Source organism: Cheilinus undulatus, linkage group 1, assembly GCF_018320785.1.
Source record: "Cheilinus undulatus linkage group 1, ASM1832078v1, whole genome shotgun sequence".
In the NCBI taxonomy this organism is placed as follows: Eukaryota; Metazoa; Chordata; class Actinopteri; order Labriformes; family Labridae; genus Cheilinus; species Cheilinus undulatus.
In genome coordinates, this window is record NC_054865.1 from 15,585,304 (window position 1) to 15,607,429 (window position 22,126).

At 37.1% G+C, this 22,126-nt stretch overlaps 3 protein-coding genes across 3 annotated transcripts; 2 read left to right on the forward strand and 1 right to left on the reverse strand.

Moving 5' to 3' along the window:
• The first annotated feature begins 1,485 nt into the window (after positions 1 to 1,485).
• phf10 (PHD finger protein 10) lies at positions 1,486 to 13,176 on the forward strand. Its single transcript, XM_041792384.1, has 12 exons — positions 1,486 to 1,615; positions 3,053 to 3,162; positions 3,269 to 3,399; positions 3,530 to 3,613; positions 3,728 to 3,852; positions 3,972 to 4,121; positions 4,242 to 4,351; positions 4,504 to 4,651; positions 4,737 to 4,880; positions 8,949 to 9,057; positions 9,661 to 9,849; positions 11,229 to 13,176. The coding sequence occupies exons 1-12, from the start codon at positions 1,544 to 1,546 to the stop codon at positions 11,324 to 11,326; spliced, it is 1,470 nt and encodes a 489-aa protein (XP_041648318.1). The 5' UTR covers positions 1,486 to 1,543; the 3' UTR covers positions 11,327 to 13,176.
• Positions 13,177 to 14,900: 1,724 nt separating this feature from the next.
• psmb1 (proteasome 20S subunit beta 1) lies at positions 14,901 to 17,706 on the forward strand. Its single transcript, XM_041788178.1, has 6 exons — positions 14,901 to 15,096; positions 15,449 to 15,556; positions 16,123 to 16,204; positions 16,524 to 16,653; positions 16,875 to 16,981; positions 17,104 to 17,706. Exons 1-6 carry the CDS (start codon positions 14,996 to 14,998, stop codon positions 17,287 to 17,289), a joined length of 714 nt encoding a protein of 237 aa, XP_041644112.1. The 5' UTR covers positions 14,901 to 14,995; the 3' UTR covers positions 17,290 to 17,706.
• Positions 17,707 to 20,078: 2,372 nt separating this feature from the next.
• psmc3 (proteasome 26S subunit, ATPase 3) lies at positions 20,079 to 22,115 on the reverse strand. The gene is made up of 2 exons (XM_041785887.1): positions 21,137 to 22,115; positions 20,079 to 20,533 (listed from the first exon to the last, which is right to left on the reverse strand). The coding sequence occupies exons 1-2, from the start codon at positions 22,079 to 22,081 to the stop codon at positions 20,195 to 20,197; spliced, it is 1,284 nt and encodes a 427-aa protein (XP_041641821.1). The 5' UTR covers positions 22,082 to 22,115; the 3' UTR covers positions 20,079 to 20,194.
• Between the last annotated feature and the right edge of the window lie 11 nt (positions 22,116 to 22,126).

A 22,126-nucleotide genomic window follows, 5' to 3' on the forward strand; every position in this document is an offset into this window, starting at 1 on the left:
GCTAAACAACTTAGAACAACAACACAGTCACATACCACCAACGTTCACGCTTCAATCTCTTGACAGACCTGAACATCTAAACACATGGCTCTCAAGCCTCACGCATTCAGAGTGTGACACATGCATTTTAACCTTTTCACACTCTCACCTGCCACACCTGGGATTTCTCACACATGAAAATTTTTTGTGTGACATCCACCAACTTACACCACTATATATGCAGTGGAATGTCTCAACATCATCGGGGCCTCCCTTTAAGCGTTTGTTTTCTTCTCTCTCTCTCTGCACATCAGTCCAATGTTTGTATGATAAATACGATCGAGGTAATGTATAGACAATGTTGCCCAAACAAGAACTTTACATGGCCAGGGGGGATGAGGGGGGCAAGATCACTGGTATATGCTAGTTTAATTCTGAGGTAAGAACCCTAATAAAACAGAGCTAAAAAAAATGTGGGATTAATGTTATGATGAAAATAACTCTTAAAATGTCAGATAGACATTAAAAGTATTATCTTTATTATTGCAACAAGGAATATGATCACTGAAAGCAATGATCATTTTTGTGACTTTTTTCAGTAGAAAGTTATTTTTGCTGAAAGACACAGGCCTGTGGTAGTTTTTGGTTGCTATCCTTGATGATGACTCAGTTACAACTAGGAATGGCCCCTTTTATATTCAACTAACTCAGGCTAAATTGCAATTTCCACAGACCGAGATGGTGGGTTTGTGCGTGGGTTGGGGTATTTGGGGGCCTCATATCAGGGTCTGCTTAGGGCCTCACATTGGCCAGGGGCGGCCCTGCATACGTGGCTTACACTGGACTCAACAGTTGAACAGAGGCCTAAAGGCCATTGAAATTCATTGTATAGCCTAGTCAATTTCGTCCCTATAGCAGCCTGTAGACCATATTTTTTAATGAAAATGTTTGGGCCTGTATTAATTTTGTACCCCGGGCATGCCCACAATGGGAGGAAAAAGAGTGAAAAAAAGCTGTTCAATTCAAAACAATTTAAATGGATACAACAAATCTGACAATAAAAAGAAAAACAATAATTGTGTTGGATGTACACATTTAAATTGTTAAATTTAATCAAAATAATTATTTAGTTAGATTTAGTTAATTGTAAATTAGCCTCCGGCGCTGCCATAACCTAGTGTGAGTACACACACACACACACACCCACACACACACACCCCAGCCAGCACAAATCTCACTCTGACCAGAGATCAAAACTTGAGAGCCCTGTCTTAATAAAGTTGTTAAAAGACATCTAAAATTCTGTTTTCCCTTTGCCATTATGAGGTACTGATGATGACAATATTATTGTTTTATTGTGACATCTCGCTGCCGCTTAACAAAATTGAAAAAGCAAAGGGGGGGTCTGAATACTTTCTGGATGCACTGTAGATTTGGAAATTATTTCCAGACCAGAAGGTGGCGACTGCGTGCCTTATCGTATGACAATCAGTCACAAAAACCTTACACAAAGAAGAAAACGAAGCGCCTGTCTAACGTAATTGCAGGTTGATTTTAGCGTAATATGGCTACTTTGCTACCTATTAGACCGCACTGCGATAGCAATCCAGCAACTCCCGGAGCACAATCTATAAAGGTAATATTCACCATCATATAAATTCACAAACACCATTTTACTGTGCACGGGTAGCTCCGATTCTCTGTGAGCACGGCTAACGGCTAGTTAGCTACCAAACGGCTATCTCCGTCTATGAAAGACATCAAGCAGCGACCCGAGCAGTCTTTGTTTTTGACGTGCGCTCAACGGTAGATGTGACTGGCCTTTTCTGATGTGTGCTCATTAACACTTAGCTTTTATTATTACGAACAAGGGAACGAACGTAAATTCAACTACCAATGTGCTGACATTGAAAAGTTAGCTTTACCTTTCCCTGCCACAAGTTTGCCAACCAACTCTGAATGCAAACCGCTGAGCTTGTGTTATTTATTTGTACGACCCTAACGTCATTTCGGACATTCCTCCTCACATTTGGTTAAAGCTTAAACCTATTTTTGTTTTTGTTTTTTTTTGTAGTTAGCCGAGTAGACTGATGTAAAGTGTTAAACTATTTCAGTCTCCTTTTAGATGTCATACAGTGCAACTTTTGTTTATTATTTCTGGCTATATGTGTTCACTTTAGTTTGTGGTTGTTGGGATTCTTGTTCTTGTGGCTCTAGGGGACTGTTGTTAGCGAGGAAATATTGACTTAAATCACACATTAAGATTATGCTGGGGCATTAAATAATGCCTTTGAATTTGTCCTCTTGGTGGGATAAATATTGGACCAGGTGTTGGATATTACAGAGCCCACTAAACAACAGCACAGTAGCTTATCCAGTTATAAGGAGGGCCTGATTAAATGAAAGGGGTTACTAGTATAATAGTCAGTTTTTGGTATCAGTCATCTTAAAGCCAACTTTTTAAATGCTATGTGGAATTTGCTAGAAAAGTTCAGTCAGACCCATACTCATCACTAAATGGATGCTGGATCCAAAGAAAATACCGTAGAGAGAGGAAAGACGGTCTGCACACCAGTAAGATCTCATTTCAAATATGTATTTTTTATGACCAACAAGAAAATTTTTTGAGCAAATATGCACTTCAGACTTGAAAAGACGTTTCAAATCAACATGCTTTACCTCAGAGTAGAAGTTAAGTTTCGAGTCAACATGTTCTTCCTCAGACTTAAAGTGACGTATTGAGTGAACATGCTCTTCATCAGACTTGAAGTGACGTATTGAGTGAACACGCTCTTCATCAGACTTGAAGTGACGTATCGAGTTAACATGCTCTTTATCAGACTTGAAGTTACATATCGAGTTAACATGCTCTTTATCAGACTTGAAGTGACGTATCGAGTCAACATGCTCTTCCTCAGACTTGAAGTGACGTATCGAGTCCTCAGACTTGTCAAATTTGAAATGGGAGCTTCCTATTCTGCAGACCTTCTTTCCTCTTCTGGTGGAATTTGCTGACATAAAATTCATCATCATGGAAAATAAAGTAAAATTGTATTTTTCTTTTGCTTTGCAGGAAGATGTTATTGAAGAAGTCTCCAACGATGGCAGCCAGCCTCCCAAGAGAAGGCGAATGGGTTCAGGGGACAGTTCTCGAAGCTGTGACACCTTCAGTCAAGAGCTTGGGTATCTTTGCTTTCTTTTTTCTAAAAAGCAGTTTTGATAACCCCTAAAGGCTAGAAAAGCCACAGAGGACACGTCTTTTATGTGTTTTTTTCCTTCCTCCTTCCAGCCCAACATATTTCCCGGCAGAGAACCTGACGGAGTACAAGTGGCCTCCAGATGACACAGGAGAGTACTACATGCTGCAGGAGCAAGTCAGCGAGTATCTTGGTGTCACGTCCTTCAAGAGGAAATACCCTGGTAAGACTGCAATACTATTATTACAGTAGATCATTAAAAGATTTAGAAGTGCTCTTTTTTCTGAGTAATCTGATGTGACAAATGAAGCTTTTCTTTGGCCAATATCATTGTTTCTTTTATTACTCTGTAGATATGGAGAGAAGAGACTTGTCCCATAAAGAGAAGCTTTACTTGCGTGAACAGAATGTCATAACTGAGACGCAGTGTACTCTGGGTAAGAGTCAAACATACAATAATGAATCTGTTTTAAAAATGCTGCACTACATCAAATTTTTTATTGGTCCTTACTTTGTTTTGAGTGTGTTTTTTTTTTGTTGAATGTACCCAGGTCTGACAGCTCTGCGGAGTGACGAGGTGATAGATCTGATGATAAAGGAGTATCCTGTCAAACACTCTGAATATTCAGTCATACTGCAGGAGAGAGAGCGACAGAGAATAGCCAAAGAGTATTCTGTAAGTGTACTTACAGAAGTAATATCCTTTAACTTGTGGTTATTTTTTATTTGTTTTTTAAACTCATGTATTTAATGGAAATCCATGACTTACTTAAGTGTTTTTCTGTTGTTTCATAGCAAATGAATCAGCAGAATCCTCAGAAGGTGGAGGCCAGTAAGGTTCCTGAGTACATAAAGAAAGCAGCTAAAAAAGCTGCGGAGTTCAACAGTAACTTCAACAGAGAACGTATGGAAGAAAGGAGAGCGTACTTTGACCTCCAGACACATGTAAGTCAAACCTGAGGAAACAGATGGCCTAATTAACTTTAGGAGTGTTATGATTCAGGTTAGAATGGAAAGTTAATCTAAATGAGCAGCAGTAAGAACAGGCCATTTATTTTGTTTCAGATTATCCAGGTACCTCAGGGCAGGTTCAAAGTGCTGGCTCCAGAGTTAACAAGGACAGGGCCCTACCCTGTGGCCCTCATACCTGGACAATTCCAAGACTACTACAAAAAGTACTTAATCTTTCTCTTACAATATGTTTTTCTTGTATTCATTAAATTACATGAAAATAATACATCTATAACAAAATATAATTGGGCTTTTTACCATCTGTTTTGTCATGCTGAGTTTTACTCCTGATGCATAATTGTGCCCTTCATGCCAGGTACTCCCCAAATGAGCTACGATACTTGCCATTGAACACCGCTCTGTTTGAGCCTCCACTGGATCCAGAGCTCCCAGCTCTGGACTCAGAGCCTGATTCTGATGATGCAGAGGATGGGAAGGAGGACAAAAAGAACAAAAACTCATCTGTAAGACAATGTCAAATCATTCAAGCATCCCAAAATAATTGTAGACCTTGACATTAAAATATGTTAAACTATTGTTTCTCTCCAGGACAGTTCTTCTGGCAACACATCAGACGTGGAGAGTCAGGAGGGAGGAAGTGGACCAGGTAGCAAGTCCAAGGCCAAAGACAGGACACCGGGAAAAGACAGCAGCCGCCATTCTGCCTCCCACAAATCCACTCCAGGGTACAAGGTAGAGGACAAAACCAACTGAACTCTTCTCCAACAACAGCAGCAGCACTTTTCTACCCCTCCTCCTCTTTCTACTACTACCACTCCCTTACTCCATCCATCCCGCCACCCCTCCCTAGCTTTCTTCACTTTGTTCTCCGGCTTCTACAGTTTGTCAGCTTTTTTAAGCTGGGACAAAACACGCTTAGAAATTTACACAGCGGGACTGTCTTCAGTTTTTGTTTTTATGATTTCCACGTGGCTTTTTCCCCCCTCTTCATACCAGACTGTGAGCAATAAGAACTTTTTAAAGGAACAGATCGGTTATTTCTTTTTCACAGCACTTTCACTTTTTGTGTTGTCAGTGAAGACAAATTTGAACTTGAAAAGATTTTTTGAAATTAATTTTGAATGTCTTCAATATACCTCTTGTCTGTCCTCACTTGTCAACAAAATGTATACCTGAGACAAGTAAGTGGATGTTTTTTGCTGCTAGTTTTCATTTTTGAAAGAGAAGTCTTCTTGTTATATTGATATAGAAAATATAAACCACAAAGAGTCTGTGGTTGCTTTAAAAAGTAGTAAACACTAAAGAGGTTTAACATTTATATCTGGAGTGTGGGTGCATTTAACCCTTATGTTTGAAGTCTGTTCTATCAAGATATTCTTTGTTTATACACCATGTTGATGTACTGTTAATCTGTTAAGAAGTATCAGACAGCTGTTTGACATGAGGCTGTAGTTTATGAGCAGAGGACTTGTTGACCTTGGTCACACTGTTGCTGAGCTGAGCTGAGAAGTGGTCTCAGTATGCGTATGCCTGAGTTTTGAGCTTCATAACATCTTCCTGTCTTAAGGACACAGCCATTGGCTTGTCTCTTGGAGCGATTTTAATGAGATGCCATCAATTTTTTGAACAAGTGTTGATGGAAGAAATTAAACCATATCTTCCCTTGTTTTCTCTTTGATTTCACCAACACTCAACATTTAAGCAAATATATCCCAACATGTTAAAATGTTGGTATATGAAAGCATGATGCTCCTGGATTAGTCCAGTTGAGTTCAGCTCAGCTTTGTGGTGTGGGCATGGTCCTTTTGAGAGTCTGTTAAAAATAGCTAACAGTTAAGTGTGGCTAAGTTTAACTCAATTAAGATACAAACCTTTTAAACATGTTTTTTTAATCAGACTATTCTGCAGAGATTGCATGCTGGTACAGTACTTTATATTAAGTATGTACCATAATACCTCTTTATAGCAACATTTTGCAATGAGAACAAAAGTACACAGAGAATTAAAAGCTTTTTAGCTTGTCTCCAAGTGTAATCCATCATTTTGTATCTGTTGTGCCACTCCCCCATTTAAGTTGACATATTTGTCCCTTTTATAGAAATTCCCAGTAGAGAAAAGTTTACTGATTTGTACCATGTCTCTCCATTAGTCACCACATGTGACAGCTGATTAACGTTACTCTGCTCTGGCCACCATGGAGAGTGTGTGCAGTGGTTCATGTTGACCTCATGATGAGTGATGTGCGATTTTATAAACAGCTCATGAATAAAAGATAATTATGAACAACAACATTGAAATTACATTGACTAATTGCGTATACTGAGGTACATTTTCATACTGTGATTCATGTTTCATGCTCCATACATGTTAAACCTGTGATCTACCATTAATCTACATGAGACTGTGTAGTGTTTTGTCCTCAGAAAGTTTCTTTCTTTTTCTTTTTTGTAAATTTCTCAAATGTATTTCCTTTGTTGGCTCTGATTACTGGTACACACCGCAAGTCAGGGACCGCTTCAGTTTCACCAAATAATATGCATTCGGACCAGGCAAGTAGGGAAATTTTAATGCTAACAGTCTAACATTTTTAGCAGACACATGAAAAACAAATCAGTTAATAGATAAGAAAAATTTTGATTCACTGGTTTTTAATCTGTGGAATCAGTGTATTGATAAGAGTGTGTCTGTGTTTAGCTCTGTGTGTTAACTTTACAACATGCTGGGAGCTTTATACTGAAGCTATCTGCTCATATGAAAGCAAACACGCCTGAAATGCCTATTCTGTGTAAATTTTTGCCTCATTTCCCATAATTAAGTATTTATCAGAAACATTTAAATGAAACTGATTCAAAATTAGTTTTATCAGGAGATGTTTGAACTGTGCACTGCAGACATTAAGCAGTGACTGGGAACATTTCATGTGGCATGCATTTTAAAAGTTGTATCTCTTCACAGTAGCTGCAAGGCTGCTACTTTAAAGATTTTCACATTGCCTTTATAATTAAAAATACTGATGAAATACATTTTGTTTCTTTAAGTCCAGTATAGTTGCATCCAACTCCTCTTTTTTTCCTTATTTCCATCTTCTGCTGCTGTGTTATTAGATTAGTCCCCTTCTCTGTCTCTAGTCTGCAGTTTTCACTGTCACCAAACCATGTCCTGACTTTGTAACCATAGTTTTGTACCCATGGCTGTTAAGCTTAGCCTGACCTGCTTTCATCTCTTCAGGGGGCATTTTAATGAAGGATGTCACAAAGTTTATGCTTTTAAGTAACTGGATGGTTTATGAATTCAACAGCAATCGGTGACAATCCCACCAACATACAAGAAAAACTGCATTTTCTTGCAAAGTAAAGATTTTAATGCCAGGGATTCTTTAAAGGGATACTTTAACATTTTTGGCAAATCTGCCCATTGCCATAATCCCTATAGTCTTAGTAATAGGTTCGTTACCGTTAGTTGTCCGTGCAAGCTGTTTTTAGATCGACGCTGTTGAGTTCGGAGCTGCTGTACCAACTCAATGGAGACAGACGGTATTTTTGGCTTTTCCCCATCAAACTCATCAAATACACAATCCAACAACTCCAAAATGCTCTTGTGGACAAGTCATGACCTGTACATTCACCACACTATGAAATAACCATGGAACATTACGAGACGGAGATGTTTTAAAGTTAAATGCAAAGCCGGAACTACACTCCATACATGACTGCTGCACCGTATCACTCCGCCCAGTGGTTCACTCAAGAAATAGTTCTGAGTATTTGCTTCATGTGTCGTAATGTAACATAATTATACATTATTATTTCATAGTGTGGTGAATGTGCAGGTCACAACTTGTCCATGAGAGCATTTTGGAGTTGTTGGATTGTGTATTTGATGAGTTTGATGAGGGAAAGCCAAAAATACCGTCTGTCTCCATTGAGTTGGCACAGCAGCTCCGAACCCAGCAGCGCCAATCTAAAAACAGGTTGCACGGACAACTTAAGGTAACGAACCTATTACTAAGACTATAGGGATTATGGCAATGGGCAAATTTGCCAAAATGTTAAAGTATCCCTTTAAGGACTGCTCTAAGCCATCTCTTCTTATGTGCATCTTTTCTATGCTCAATACCTCTGTTTTATTTCTTAAGTGTTTAAAGGCCTCTGCAGTTCAAATTTAAGTCGGCACAGTCTTCTCTGTTTTAAAATTTGCCTTGCTTTATAGATGTTTGTGTTTAATGTCTGGTGACATCCTGATTTAAATGTCCCTAACCCTTCTGATCCTTCTGCTCTTGTTCTGTACTCTCTGTGTTCAACTTCAAGATGTCTGAAATGGAACAACTCTTTAGATGTCCTTATCCAGATAAAATAGCATTTACCTCTTGTATGATAAGCGCCACAAGGTTCCTATGATTTTTTTACAAGATCCTTCTATCATTGAATTAAGTGTGCCACCCATAAACACAGTAAACATCAACAGATTCATTTACTTGTTTGTAATTTGTGTACTGCTGTAGTTTAAAGTGAAGACTTCTTCAAGACTTCCAAGTACTCGGAAGCCCAGTAGTCTGGGTGTCTCCATGCCATACAAGCCCCTGATCAGCCCATAGGAACACACAAGCTAGTAGGTTCAGCATCATAAAGAATTAAACTTAGTTGCACATCATCTTTGTCTAAAGTGTGTTAATCAAACAAACTGGCCTTTTTCCAAGCATATTTTGTTTTTGTTCTCCAGTCATTAAACTTGTGTTGACCTACTTGATTGTCCATGACTACAGGAAAATTGTGGTTTTATAGCATTATTCTGCCCTTGCAGCCTAAGGTCATTCCCAATGCTATATGTGGCATTTGCCAGAAGGGTAAAGAGGCCAACAAGAAGGGCAAGCCGGAGGCTCTCATTCACTGCTCCCAGTGCGATAACAGCGGTAAGTTTATACTGTTTACATTTAAAGGACTCTTCGCTGTTTTTGGTTAAGCGCACAATTAAACAGATCTTTACTTCAGGTTGATTAAAAAAGCCTTCTCAGAATAGATTTTTACTAATGTGAACAGTGACCAAAGATCTCTTTCAAGATAAACATCATAATGCATTATATTAAGATCTGATTGAGTTTTTAATTGTAATTAATGAGTCATTGTTAAAGTAAATAAATACATGTTCAGTTTTCCGTTGTATCAACTGTAGCCCATTCTGTGAAAATCAGTTTATACTTAAAACAGTTTGTACTGTAGGTTTAAAAGCCGTGTTTTAACATTGGTGAACCACGTTTTTTCTCAAGAGATTTTAGAAGCTCTTTTAAGAATAAGTTATAAATTGTTTGTGCAGTTCTTTCTGAGAAGGTTGTATAATGTTTATAAACCACACAGTTATAGCAATATGGGGAAAAAAGTAAAAAAAAAAAAAAAAGTCCCGTAATCGTAAATTCATGTTAAAAAAAAAAAAAAAACGATATTTCTCAGATAGTCTGCTAAGTGTCTCATTCACTTGTATGGTTCTGAAAATGTGTCTTTCTGTCTAAAAACATCAGGCCACCCATCCTGCCTGGACATGAGCGAGGAGCTGGTCCGTGTGATCCAGACATATCGCTGGCAGTGTATGGAGTGCAAGACGTGCACCGTGTGCCAACAGCCCCACCATGAGGACGAGATGATGTTCTGCGACAAATGTGACCGAGGGTACCACACATTCTGCGTGGGCATGGACTCCATACCTACTGGTGAGTAGAAGGAAACAATTGAAGAGCACACTGGATAGTTATCACAAATACAAAAGCAAACATGGCTGTTTTGAACAGCATCTCACTCTGTGAATAGACAGCAACATTATACAAAACGAAGCAAGACTTTTACACCCAACTATTTTGTTTTCAGTCATTCAGTTATATTGAATATGTGGTTGTTCTTTTTAAAATCTTAAATCCTCATTTACTGTCTATGAAAAGTAGACAGACAAATCCACTCCCTTGGATGTTTTACCATTTTACTGATTTAAAAAAAAATCAATCATGGTCAATATGATTTAGCTTTTGTGGAAAAACAAAATACTGAAAAACTCTTTAATGTCAGTGAAAACAGATTTCTCCAAAGTAATGACAATTGAATAAAATATGTAATGTAAAACAAGTGATAACATAAATGTTAACCCCTTTTAAGTGGCTGACCTAATTCAATAGAGGTCCACCTAGTTGGTGCTAGTAGTGTCACAGTTAGTGAAATGGGGATCACTTTAGTGCAGTGAATGTGTCTCAAGCGATTGTAGTATAAAGACACAGACAGATAAAGACAGTATTCCTGGCTACCATTACACCATGAAGACAAAAGAACACTCCAAGCAACTCAGAGAAAAGGTTATTGAAATGTATAAGTCAGGGAATGGATAAGAAAAAACAAATCCAAGGCCCTGAACATCCCGTAGGGTTCAGTTAAATTTGGAAATTGAAGGAATATGGCACATGTGTAAATCTGCCTAGGTCAGGCCGTCCTCATAAACTGAGTGACCGAGCAAGAAGGAGACTAGTGAGAGAGTCCACCAAGACACCTATGACTACTCTGAAGGAGTTACAAGCTTCAGCAGCTGATTGAACAGCAGCTAATTGACTTTACTTTGTAGAAATATCTTTTAACTTTGACACTAAAGAGGGTTTTTTTTTTGTCATTTTTTCGTTAAAAAAAAATAATTTAATTGACCGTAACTGAGGTATATATTTAAAGGTAAAACATCCAAGGATGTGAGTGGATATGAATATTTTTCATAGGCACTGTTTATTCCTAGACAAAAGCTAATGCAGGGGAAAGAGAGAACAATTTTTACATCACACAAATACGTAGGCAATGTTTGGTAAAGAAATTTTGCGATTTTTGGTTGATAGAAATAACAGTTCGGTATTGGCTGCCCAGGATTTCGTTCAAATGAGGCAGTAAATTTTTTTGATTTTTATCTGTGTTTATAATTTTGCATATCTAAAATGGTTATTGACAGTATTTTGGAACTATTGTCCTCACAGATATCTGTGCTGTATCTGTGATTGCTCTGTTGCTCAGAGAGCAATCAATAAGAAGTATGTCTGGTATTAATTCAGTCTTTCTGTTTCCTTAGGCCTGTGGGTGTGTGAAGTTTGTGATACTGATTTTAACACACCCAAGAAGAAGGGAGGAGCCAAAACACCCAAGAAACCTAAATCAGCTAAAAAATAACCAGCTTTGTCATATACCACTGTGCCCTGACCAAATTGCATACCAATGCACTGCCCTCTGTCCAGTTATTTTCAGAAGTTTCATTTTTAAGTGATCCAAAAATAAGTGTGTAGTCCTTCAAATACAAAGATTTCAAACATAAGATCTTTACTTGTTAATTGTGAAAACAAACTTTAAAAAACTTGAATCGAAGTCCATGGAGATGCACTGAATTCTTTTGTGAAATCTTTAAGAAAGATTTTATGTCATCCATCCAAATGAGACATCATATTAAGCATAGCAACTACTGACAATAGACTGACTTTACAACAGCGTACATACGTAATGTTGACAGCTATGCTGTAAATGAAAATGTGTCTAAATGAACTTCCTCTGGTGACCACTAACAGCTCTGGTGCATCCCTCTTTCTTTAAACTGAGTCTTGTTTCTGTTTCATATCTGCAGTGATAAGCTGTTTGTCTGAGAATGGATCTATTTAGACTAATGGTGCTTTTGATCCACAACTACTGAAACAATCAATGTTACCAAGAGCGTACTGTATTCAAGTAAGAACCTTTTAAACATTTTTGAATGTTTTTTGAATCTCGTAAGTAAAGTTGTTGTTTTTAATTCAAATGTATTTAATGAGCCAGCGAAGAGCAGTCTTAAATGACGACATGGTGCTAGTGATCCTTTGTAATGAATAGAAACTGACTGTGGTAGACAGCAGTCATCAGGTATTTATGTTCACAGAAGTGGAAAAGATATTTCACTGTTTAATGTTATAAATTTGTTGTCCACCCTTTAATATTAATGATAATTAAAGGTTACCACTCTGTGATACATTACAATTTAAAATCAGTCAGCTCTTATTAGTCAGGCGGTGCTTTTGCTGTCAGTTTGAAAGTTTTTCATCATTTTTGTAACTTAAGTTTGTCGATTTTGTATTTTCTTTCAGTATGCAGGTTATTTGAATAATATTTGTTTAAGGAATGTTGTTTCAATTATTTTTTTATGAAAGCTACTGGAATAAAACTCATCTATTCATGATTTGATGTGTTCAATGTATGAAATCCCAAGGCAGATGAAATAAATGCATAGTCCTTATGTGTCAGTAGTAATAATATTAAAACCTATATTTTAAACCTGATCTTACTGGTTAGAGTTAGCTTTATCATGAGTTTCACAAAACATCTACCAAAAATAAACAATGTAGGGTATTGTACCATTTCTATTATGATTATTTTTTAAGCCATTGGTGATTTTAATGCTTTTTGATTTGAGGGCCATAGATTTGAGCAAATTTCTCTGAACTTGCAACAGAGCACTACTGCTTCTAAACAAAAATCAAGTACCCTGTGTAACTAATTACATTTTCCAACAAAGCTCCAAACCAGAAAAGGCAGTGCAAGATGAATGGATGGAAACAACAGAGTACATTTGTTCATGGCGAACAATCTGTTTAGTGTAGTTACAGTGACTTTATTTGTACACGTAGGTAGATAAACTTTACATTGAGTACACAACACGGATCAAATCTTGAAAGGCAAAATGACAGGTGCACTCAAGAATGAAAAGGAAACCCTTAATTGAACATGACTTTAAAAAGCAGTAAAAAAGGTGAATAAAAAACAAGATAGCAATACAAATTTGTCACACTTGGTAAAATCTACACCTTTAAAGCATTAGTAAAGCATAAGTAAAGCATTGGTAATGACAGTACTTGTCACCTATAAAAGCTTAAAAAATTATGTTATTGGCCATGAAAGCTTTACTGAGGCATTAGTAAAATATTAGACACTGAAGTTATCTTCTACAAAACATTTTTGATTTATTCATGTCATTAATAAACACAACTATAAATGCTGTACTGTTCCAACACAATCAATAAATCAATTGTAAATGAAAAGAAACTAAAATGTACTGAACAAGATAAATAAAAGTATAATTTAAAGATCCAGAATAAATGAGTGAGACTAAATTCTGTCCTATAACTGCTTTACTTTTTATTTGTTTATTAGACTCTGTTTTTCCCTGTTAAAGTAGTGATCTCTACATTAGTGGGAAAAATTACCAGATAACCACAGTTGTATTAGTTTGGGATGTTTCATGATTTTTTTGTTTGTTTGTTTGTTTTGTTTTTTTGCCTTTTTGTTTTCACTTTCAGTGTGGTTTTGATTTTATTTTAAATGCTAGTTTTTCAGTTTAATCAAGTATATATTTGGGAAAAAAATGCTTTTTTTTTCTTTTTTCATTTTTGAAAATTAGTTTGTGTTATTTTTCCTGCATCATGTGGTGCTTATCATGATTGAGACCCCAAAGGGCCAAATAAAGTAAACATCAAGGTTATAATAGTTTTTGATTTTTCATTAGTTTTCGATTTTTATTTAGTTTGTACTTTTGTTTAAAATTTAAGTTTAGTTTTTGTTTTTTTCTGCTGATTTTGTATAATCACACAGTTTAAAATAACACATTCAAAGAGGCTACTCTTTTGATTTCATTATTCAAATTTGATGTTTAAATTTAACCCAAAACCTAAAATTAACGATTGTGTGAGGTCTTCAAGCAAATCAGGCCATTTTACACTTGGGTGTACATGTTTGTCAGTAGGCTGCAGTTAAACACTAAAACAAAGGAAATTTTGTCGCTAATTTTATTTAATTGAATTTTGATTTTCTTAGCGCTGATTTATTTTTTTTAAAGCTTAGTTTTAGTTAACTACAATAACCTTGGTTTACATCATTTGATTTTAAAACTATTTCCAAAAAGACTACTCTTCAATTTTTAATGTATTTATTTAATTTTTACTACAATGCAAGACCTACAAGTAACCATTGTGTGAAATCTTGACCAAATCAGGCAATATTACACTCATCAGACTTGGATGACAGGAGAAAGATATGATGGCTCAATTTACTTTTATACTAGAAACGAAAGTAGATATTATTATTGGAGATTTGTTGAAGAACATGTAAATACATGCTATTGACTCGTGCACATAAACTTAATGCCTCTCCTGCAGAAGTCTACATGTCAGTGTTCCAGGGGCCCCAAGTTTGGGGATAAAAAGTTAGATTATTTAAAGAAAGAGCCTTATGTTCTGTAATGAACAAGCTCATCTTAAATGTAAAACATCTTGAGAGACGAATCACAAACCACGGTATGCTGGTGTCAAATACAACTAAGGATATTTTATATCTAACTTTATTTAATTTTAGTAAGTTATGTTTTCTTTTTTTGTGTGTTTTCTTTTTTTTTTGTAGACCTGGTGTTCATTTCAGTTTCAGTTCACTAAAAAGATTTTGGCATGTTAGTTTTAGTTATTCAGTTAATTTAGGTTAACAAAGATAATCTTCAACATAATTTATGTTAGCTTTAGTAATCAGGTTGTTTTAGTTATTTTGTTAGTTTTTAATTATTTTGCTAGTTTAAGTTATTTTGTTGATTTTAGTTTTTTTGTTACTAGTAATTTTTTGTTTGATTTAGTATTTGTACCTTACTATAATGACCGTGCAGATAGCTTACCGGTATGTTTGTTCTTTTATACATCAAACAACCAGCGGGGGCGCCCTTGTGCAGACTACAGCTGGAAGCGCGGCTCTAATGAGTAAAAGAAGAGGCTGCCATATTGCAGTGATACAGCGACTTTACCGAATTGCAGCTTGAACTCCGTTTTCTTTTTAGGTAAAATGCTTTCCGCTCATACTGTTGGAGATCCCGGAAAGATGAAAGAGTATCATTATACCGGTCCGGTAGAGCACCGATTCTCTCCATACGCTTTCAACGGAGGGTGAGTGTGATTACGGTGCCAACTGCTGCCTAGTTAGCATGCTAGCTAACGCGTACGGGTAATTGGACTGGGTTAGCTAACCAGTTTAGCAAACATCACAAAGATAAAGTTAAGAACGGGTATGCGATACGACTAGAGTTTCAAAAACTATGAAGGAGAACGACCATAGTGAATTATAAATTGCTAATTTCCACCAACAAACATATTTTAATGAAAATTAATCTGTTAAGAAAGTTTCATTTTCGGATCAGTAGCATAGCTTCCGTTTGCAAGTGTCGGGGCCACAGCACATTTGACTCTCTAGTAAGCTGTTTAAAGGACAATTTAATACTTCTGCTGTATTTTGTTTTAGGACAGTACTAGCTGTTGCCGGAGAAGACTTTGCCATCGTAGCTTCTGACACCAGGCTGAGTGAAGGATACTCAATCCACAGCCGAGACTCACCCAAATGCTACAAGCTGTAAGTGTGCACTGTCACTGCCACGATGTAAAGGAGGTAAACAGCAGGTTTCATTGTTTGGATGCTGATTTTTTTTTGCCGTGGCGAGCAGTTAAACGTCTAAGCAAGAGCACTGATGCTTCCTTTGGCAGATATTACTTGTCTTTTTTCAAAAGACACTCTTTTTTCAAAAGACAATATCCAAATGAAGGAACTTTAAATTCCTTTTTAAGAAATGGTACTTAACTATTTTAAAAGTTTGGGTGTATGGATATATAATTTTTTTTGTAACAGAATTGTGCGATAATGTCGATTTGATTGGTGTTGAAGGTGAGTTAAGGAAAGATGCCAAAAGAAAATGAAAATTGTATTTCAATATGATGCCAAATATCTGTAGCAATTGTGTGAAAAGACCCAGTGTGGGGACATGTCCAAAATAAGGGATCTCAAGTCTTCTGAAAATAGTTGATTGAATAAGTCGTCCACATCAGTATCTTTTTTGAATCTCTGTAGGAATATTTTTTATGGAGAAACACCACAAAACAGTTTTAAAATAGTCTTCCATGTGCTTCTCTTTCCCATAACAGGACAGACACAACTGTCATCGGCTGCAGTGGTTTCCACGGGGACTGCCTGACTCTGACAAAGATCATCGATGCCAGGCTAAAGGTGGGGCAGTGCAGCAGTTTATAAAGTTTCACTCTCTATTTTCTCTAGCCCTCAGAATAACACTGCTGACTCTGCTCATAGACCTGCCCTTGCTTGTACTTAGCTGATTATACTGGTCTACAACAGCTGACTCGAAGCTGTAGTGTGACTCCTCTAGATGCATTTACTATGTATTTTTAATCATCTCTTACAGATTTAAATAAAAAAAAAGCATTGTTGCATATTCTTATAATAGTTTTTGTGTAATGACAGCCTCTTTGTTTTACGGGTTGTTATTTATTACTGATCCTACGAACTAATGTTTCTGTTCATCTTTCAGATGTACAAACACTCAAACAACAAGACAATGACGAGCGGAGCCATCGCAGCTATGTTGTCAACTATCCTGTATGGAAGGCGGTTCTTCCCCTACTACGTCTACAACATCATCGGTGGACTTGATGAAGAGGGTCAGTACTATTGTGTCAAGATGCCCTGATGTTATGTACAATAGTATTGTATGTAAACAGTCACTGACGTAGTTTTGTCCATGTGTCATGGATTTGGTGATTGCAATTTGGATGTAATGTTTTTTGAGTTGTTCCTTATATTGGTTTCATTGTACCATTGTTTCTTTGCCATGACTGGATTCTGTAACTCCTGTTTGTATGTTTCATTTGTTTGATTGTAGGCAAGGGAGCAGTGTACAGCTTTGACCCTGTTGGATCCTACCAGAGAGACACCTATAAGGCTGGAGGATCAGCAAGTGCCATGCTACAGCCACTACTAGACAACCAGGTAAATGAAACACTGCATACTGACTTATTTCTTCCATGTGTATATTTCTAGATTGTCAGGCAACATGATGCCCTGGTTGGGTTTTTGATGCTTCATTTATGTGCTTCTCATCTTCCTCATAGATTGGTTTCAAAAACATGGAGGGTGTGCAGCAGGTTCCTCTGACTAAGGACAAGGCGGTTCAGCTGGTCAAAGACGTCTTTATCTCTGCCGCAGAGAGAGACGTTTACACTGGGGATGCACTTCGGATCTGCGTCATCACAAAGGAAGGCATCGACGAGCAGACAATACCTCTGAGGAAGGACTGAGGAGGGAAATCTTCCCCTTTCTCTGCTGTCCTCTTTTCTCATTGCTTTCCACTTTCACCCTGTTTATGTTGCCCTTTAACATCAAGTTTGTTATAGTAAGAGTGTTGATGCAGCAGTTGTTTCTAGTGGACTCTTAAACAGCAAAGCTGATAGTCAATTTTTGAAATCCACTCACTGTTAACATCAGTCAGATTTTACACCTTTTCAAAGTGTATGCTCTTACATTTCTTCTTTAATTACAACCTGGTTGTGATTAAAAATTTGATTTAGATCAGCAGTTCTGTTTAAAGGGCCAAGAAACTCTTCACAGCACTTTGACTATACTCTTCCTCTGTTGGGATTTCCATTATTTTTTTGGAGAATACATGCTCTGCTGTTCTTTTTACATTCTTAATAAATGTAAGGAATTAAAAATAACTGTCTCCTTGTTTTTGAATCCTTTCCTCATAAGCTCACGTTGTTTATTGTGTTGCCAACAGTGCTGTAGTCTGTGAGGTTTTTAAAGCATTTTTGTGCAAAAAAGCAAGATTGTCCCTGTCATGCTTTTTTGGTTAATCAAAGTTTCACTAAATGTAAGAAACCTTTAAAGTATGATTCTCCCCAGAAATACAAGGAAATTCAGATATGACAGAAATATTTATTAAAAACGTATGACTTTTCCCTTTAAACTGTTAATTATATCCTAGACAACTGTTTATATTCAATGCAAGATGCATGTTACGGTGAAAAGCATTGTGTCAATCAGAATGACTGCTTTGTTTTAATACATAGGTCTTAAAACTCAGCTTTGAGACAAGCTAAATAATCCTGCTGTGTTTATTTTTTGTGTTAATTTATATGTTCTCATATACAGTATATTTCAGGCTCAATGTGGAAAAGCAATCAGTTGAAAGTTTCTTTTTCCTTTTCTCAGGGTTTACTTTTTTGACAGATTAAAGAAACACCACTCAGATGTTTAGAGTGAACATAATAATTTCAGTCAGCATTGAAAGTTTCTCTCTTGCAAGAAATGAAAGCATACAGAAAAAACCTAGGGCAATATAGAAATGATCAATTAATACATTTAAGGATTAAATTGACCAAGATGGTTGAAACCAGAGCATCGCCTTATTATGCCTACACTTTTTGCATTAAATTAGTTGTAAAGCAACCCTTTATCAACTGAGTTTAGTCACACCTTAATGAAACAGACAAGTGTCAAGTGTTTTGAATTTAAAAAATATATTTATATTTGCAAAACAAGTAAAAAAATAAACCTAAGGAAAGTCACAACCATAAGTCTCATTATTTTCAGATGTTTTTCTTTCAAAGTGCTGATTTAATTTAAGGACAAAAGAGCACTATTTATTTTCACTATCAAGTCATCTTACAATCTTTCTTACATTTCAGTACTGATTGTATATTACAGTAAAATAATGCTGATCTATCGAGTACATTTTGCACTGGAATGCAACAACCATAATCTGGTCAGCTGTGATGCTTTACTACGTGTTAATGATAAGAGTAATGTGAACAGTCAATTAAAGCTCAAACCTATTAAGTTCATATTGGCACTGATTGGAATATATTTGCTGATAATGAAATGTTTGATCTGAGGACAGTAGCTGTGGTTGAAATAAGCAAAGGTAGGCACATCATTTGTGAGTTTCATTACAACATAAAAACTCAGGGGTTAAGTCTTGTGAATAAGCTCAATGGTTAAATGACCTATACCTGCTAAGTTACTGGAAAAAACAAAGCTGTGTATCACATCCATAGTGCAATGTATTGATTGTGTTGGTAATAGCTGAAGGAAAACAATGTATGTCTCACAGCAAATTAAAGGAATGTTGAGGGCAAAAAGTAAAGAATTTCTGTTTTATTTTAAAATGTAAAAATCTGACCTTGAATTTCTCTCAGGATTAATAAAGTATCCATTTAGCTATCTATCTAAATGAAAGAAAATAAGCATCTACCTTGATATTTTTCCCCTTCTTCTGAAGTTTTCTATCATGTTTTAGCTTCATGGTGAATCTATGATGTACACTGATTCCTGCTTTGATGGATTATAGACATTTATCAATCAGTCATTTCATCTTAAGTTGAGCAGCATTATCAAAGATATCTTAAATCACTTTACAAAGGGGGTAGGTATAGACTACATCTATTTTCTCCTTTTTCCCTCGCCTTTTCAGGATGACATGTAATAACTATATAAAGTTAATGATTTCTCTTCGTTCTCCACAGTAGATCCAATACTATCACTCTTTTTAAATGAGAATTCCCCTCTGCATATTAAATCAATTAAAAATGATCAAAAAAATAGACAAGTTCTTGTATTTATGAGTTAAAGCTGGCGAATTCAGCCCATTTCAATGCAAACCTTATTATCTGTCAAGTCAAAACGTGCAGTGAAGGAGGATTATCATGTCTAAAATGAATCACTTTAATAACCTGCTAGGCTCCGTGCCTTCTGTTGGTAACTAGTTTTAAAAAGGCTTCCATAAGAAACTGACATTTTACTAAATCTACACTGGACTGGTCCAACAGAGGCGTACGCATACTTTAATCCACTACTGCTCTGCCAATAATTATGCTTTTGCAAATCATTTAAATTTTCAGCTTCATTGACATGCTTAGAGGCGATAAATCTACTTGATATTTATTAATGAATTCATAGTTGGTGGTGTACTGGAGTGCATTATATTGCAAGATATTCTCATTATTTTGCTCTCATTTATGTTAATAGTGTTAAATTGATACCATTATGTATTCTGCGTAACAGTGACAACAGAAGAGGGAAAACAACATTTATGACATTTGATTTTATTACCCCAAATCAACAAATAACTGTTACAAGTGTTAACATTTTTGTTTGAATAATCAAAGAATCTCTCACACACAAACACAGACACATGCAGTGTCCTCAGGCGTAGTACTGCAGGTTTGCCTTCTTCTTGGCTTGGACCTCCAGGATTCCCTCCATGTAATCTTCATGGTTCAGCTCTGTGGCCCCTCTGCGCAGCGCGATCATGCCAGCCTCAACACACACAGCCTTACACTGGGCTCCATTGAAGTCATCAGTGCAGCGAGCGAGCTCCTCGTAGTTAACATCAGGACTGACGTTCATCTTACGAGAGTGGATCTGCATGATGCGGGCTCTGGCCTCTTCATTTGGCATGGGGAACTCGATCTTTCTGTCCAGACGGCCAGAACGTAGCAGGGCAGGATCCAGGATGTCCACTCTGTTTGTAGCAGCAATTACCTAGAAAGTAAAAACATGTTTAGTTTTAAATACAGATGTAAAATTATGGTAAAACACACAGAGAACTTTTAAAAACTTTTGTAATGTGATTGATCATAGTCTGAATGTAAATCTGTCAACTTTTAAAACTTTACAAGATTGTTTTTAGCTGTCCTGTGTGACCATATTTCTTATTTTAAGTTTCCATGCTTATTTTTCTTCATGTCACAGAGAAAATAACTTAATCTGAACAATGAATGTAGTTGCAAAAGGCTATCATACCCTGATTTAAGTTTTAAAAAAGATTTAAATAAAAGGTTGACAAGAATGTGAAGAATGTGTTCTCTTTGTTCTTAACAAATTTTAAAGTTTGCTCTGGTAAATGCATGTTTTTTAAGTCTAGGTGCTTAAAATATCAACCTTTTTGTATTATTTCTTCATTTTTAATCGATGTAAGCATTTGGTTGCACCCATTAGTTTATGAATTCTCTTTGACTTGTCTTAATTACCACATTTGAATAAGAAGATAAGCATTTTGTATACATTGTAAATAAACAAATCAGACACAGCATGGTTATGAACACTTCACGTGATCAGTTAAGGCCTCGGTGGCAGCATCCTTACCTTAACCTGCATGTTGGGTTGAAATCCATCCAGCTGGTTGAGCAGCTCCAGCATGGTCCTCTGTACCTCTCTGTCTCCTGCCTTCTCACTGTCAAACCTCTTGGTTCCAATGGCGTCCAGCTCATCGATGAAGATGATGGATGGGGCTTTTTCTTTGGCCAGGGCAAAGGCATCTCTCACCAGCTTGGCTCCATCACCAATGAACATCTGGACCAGCTGTGGACCGGCCAGCTTCAAGAAGGTGGCTTTGGTCTGAGCAGCGCAGGCCCTGGCCAGAAGGGTCTTCCCTGTGCCAGGTGGTCCATACATCAAGACTCCTTTGGGTGGCTGGATACCCAGGTTCTCAAACTTCTCCTTGTGGTTCATGGGCAGGACAATGGCCTCCACCAGCTCCTGGATCTGCTTGTCCAGTCCTCCTATGTCGCTGTACTGCTCTGTGGGGCGCTCATCCACCTCCATGGCCTTGACTCTGGAGTCGTACTCGGTGGGTAAGGTCTCCAGGATCAGGTAGGAGTCTTTGTTGACACCTACCAGGTCCCCGGGCTTCAGCTTCTCTGCGTCTACCAGACCGATAACAGGGAGGAAGTATGTCTGTCGAGTGGAGGTCTTAATGACGGCGCACTTTCCTTTCCTCTGGGAGTCCAGATCCACATTGGCTCCGTCTTCCTCCTGGTCATTGGGGTCCACATCCAACAGCTCGATCACATTCGAGACCAGGTACGGCAGGGTTTTGTTCACTTTTATCTTCTCCGTGTTTTCTTTGATTTTATCTTTCATCGCCTGGAGCTCGTGGGTCACTCTCAACACTTCGCTTTTCATAATCTTAATCTCGCTGTCGAGGAGACGAGTTCGCTGAACTATCTCCTCTGTGGACATTTTTAACACTTCTTCGCCGATTCCATCCTCCACTTCATCCCAAACTGATTTGTCACTCAGCGACGCCATCTTTGCTCTGTCTGCGGTGAACTGTGACACAGCGGAAAAGAAAGC

Excerpts from the sequence above, each read along its gene's own strand:
- phf10 (XM_041792384.1), top strand. The coding sequence starts at position 1,544 with ATGGCTACTTTGCTACCTATTAGACCGCACTGCGATAGCAATCCAGCA. Across the intron at positions 3,163-3,268 it reads ACCTTCAGTCAAGAGCTTGG|CCCAACATATTTCCCGGCAG; the intron begins GTATCTTTGCTT and ends TCCTCCTTCCAG. Across the intron at positions 3,614-3,727 it reads TGAGACGCAGTGTACTCTGG|GTCTGACAGCTCTGCGGAGT; the intron begins GTAAGAGTCAAA and ends GAATGTACCCAG.
- psmb1 (XM_041788178.1), top strand. The coding sequence starts at position 14,996 with ATGCTTTCCGCTCATACTGTTGGAGATCCCGGAAAGATGAAAGAGTAT. Across the intron at positions 16,654-16,874 it reads CGGTGGACTTGATGAAGAGG|GCAAGGGAGCAGTGTACAGC; the intron begins GTCAGTACTATT and ends GTTTGATTGTAG. Across the intron at positions 16,982-17,103 it reads AGCCACTACTAGACAACCAG|ATTGGTTTCAAAAACATGGA; the intron begins GTAAATGAAACA and ends TCTTCCTCATAG.
- psmc3 (XM_041785887.1), bottom strand. The coding sequence starts at position 22,081 with ATGGCGTCGCTGAGTGACAAATCAGTTTGGGATGAAGTGGAGGATGGA. Across the intron at positions 20,534-21,136 it reads AACCCAACATGCAGGTTAAG|GTAATTGCTGCTACAAACAG; the intron begins GTAAGGATGCTG and ends TTTACTTTCTAG.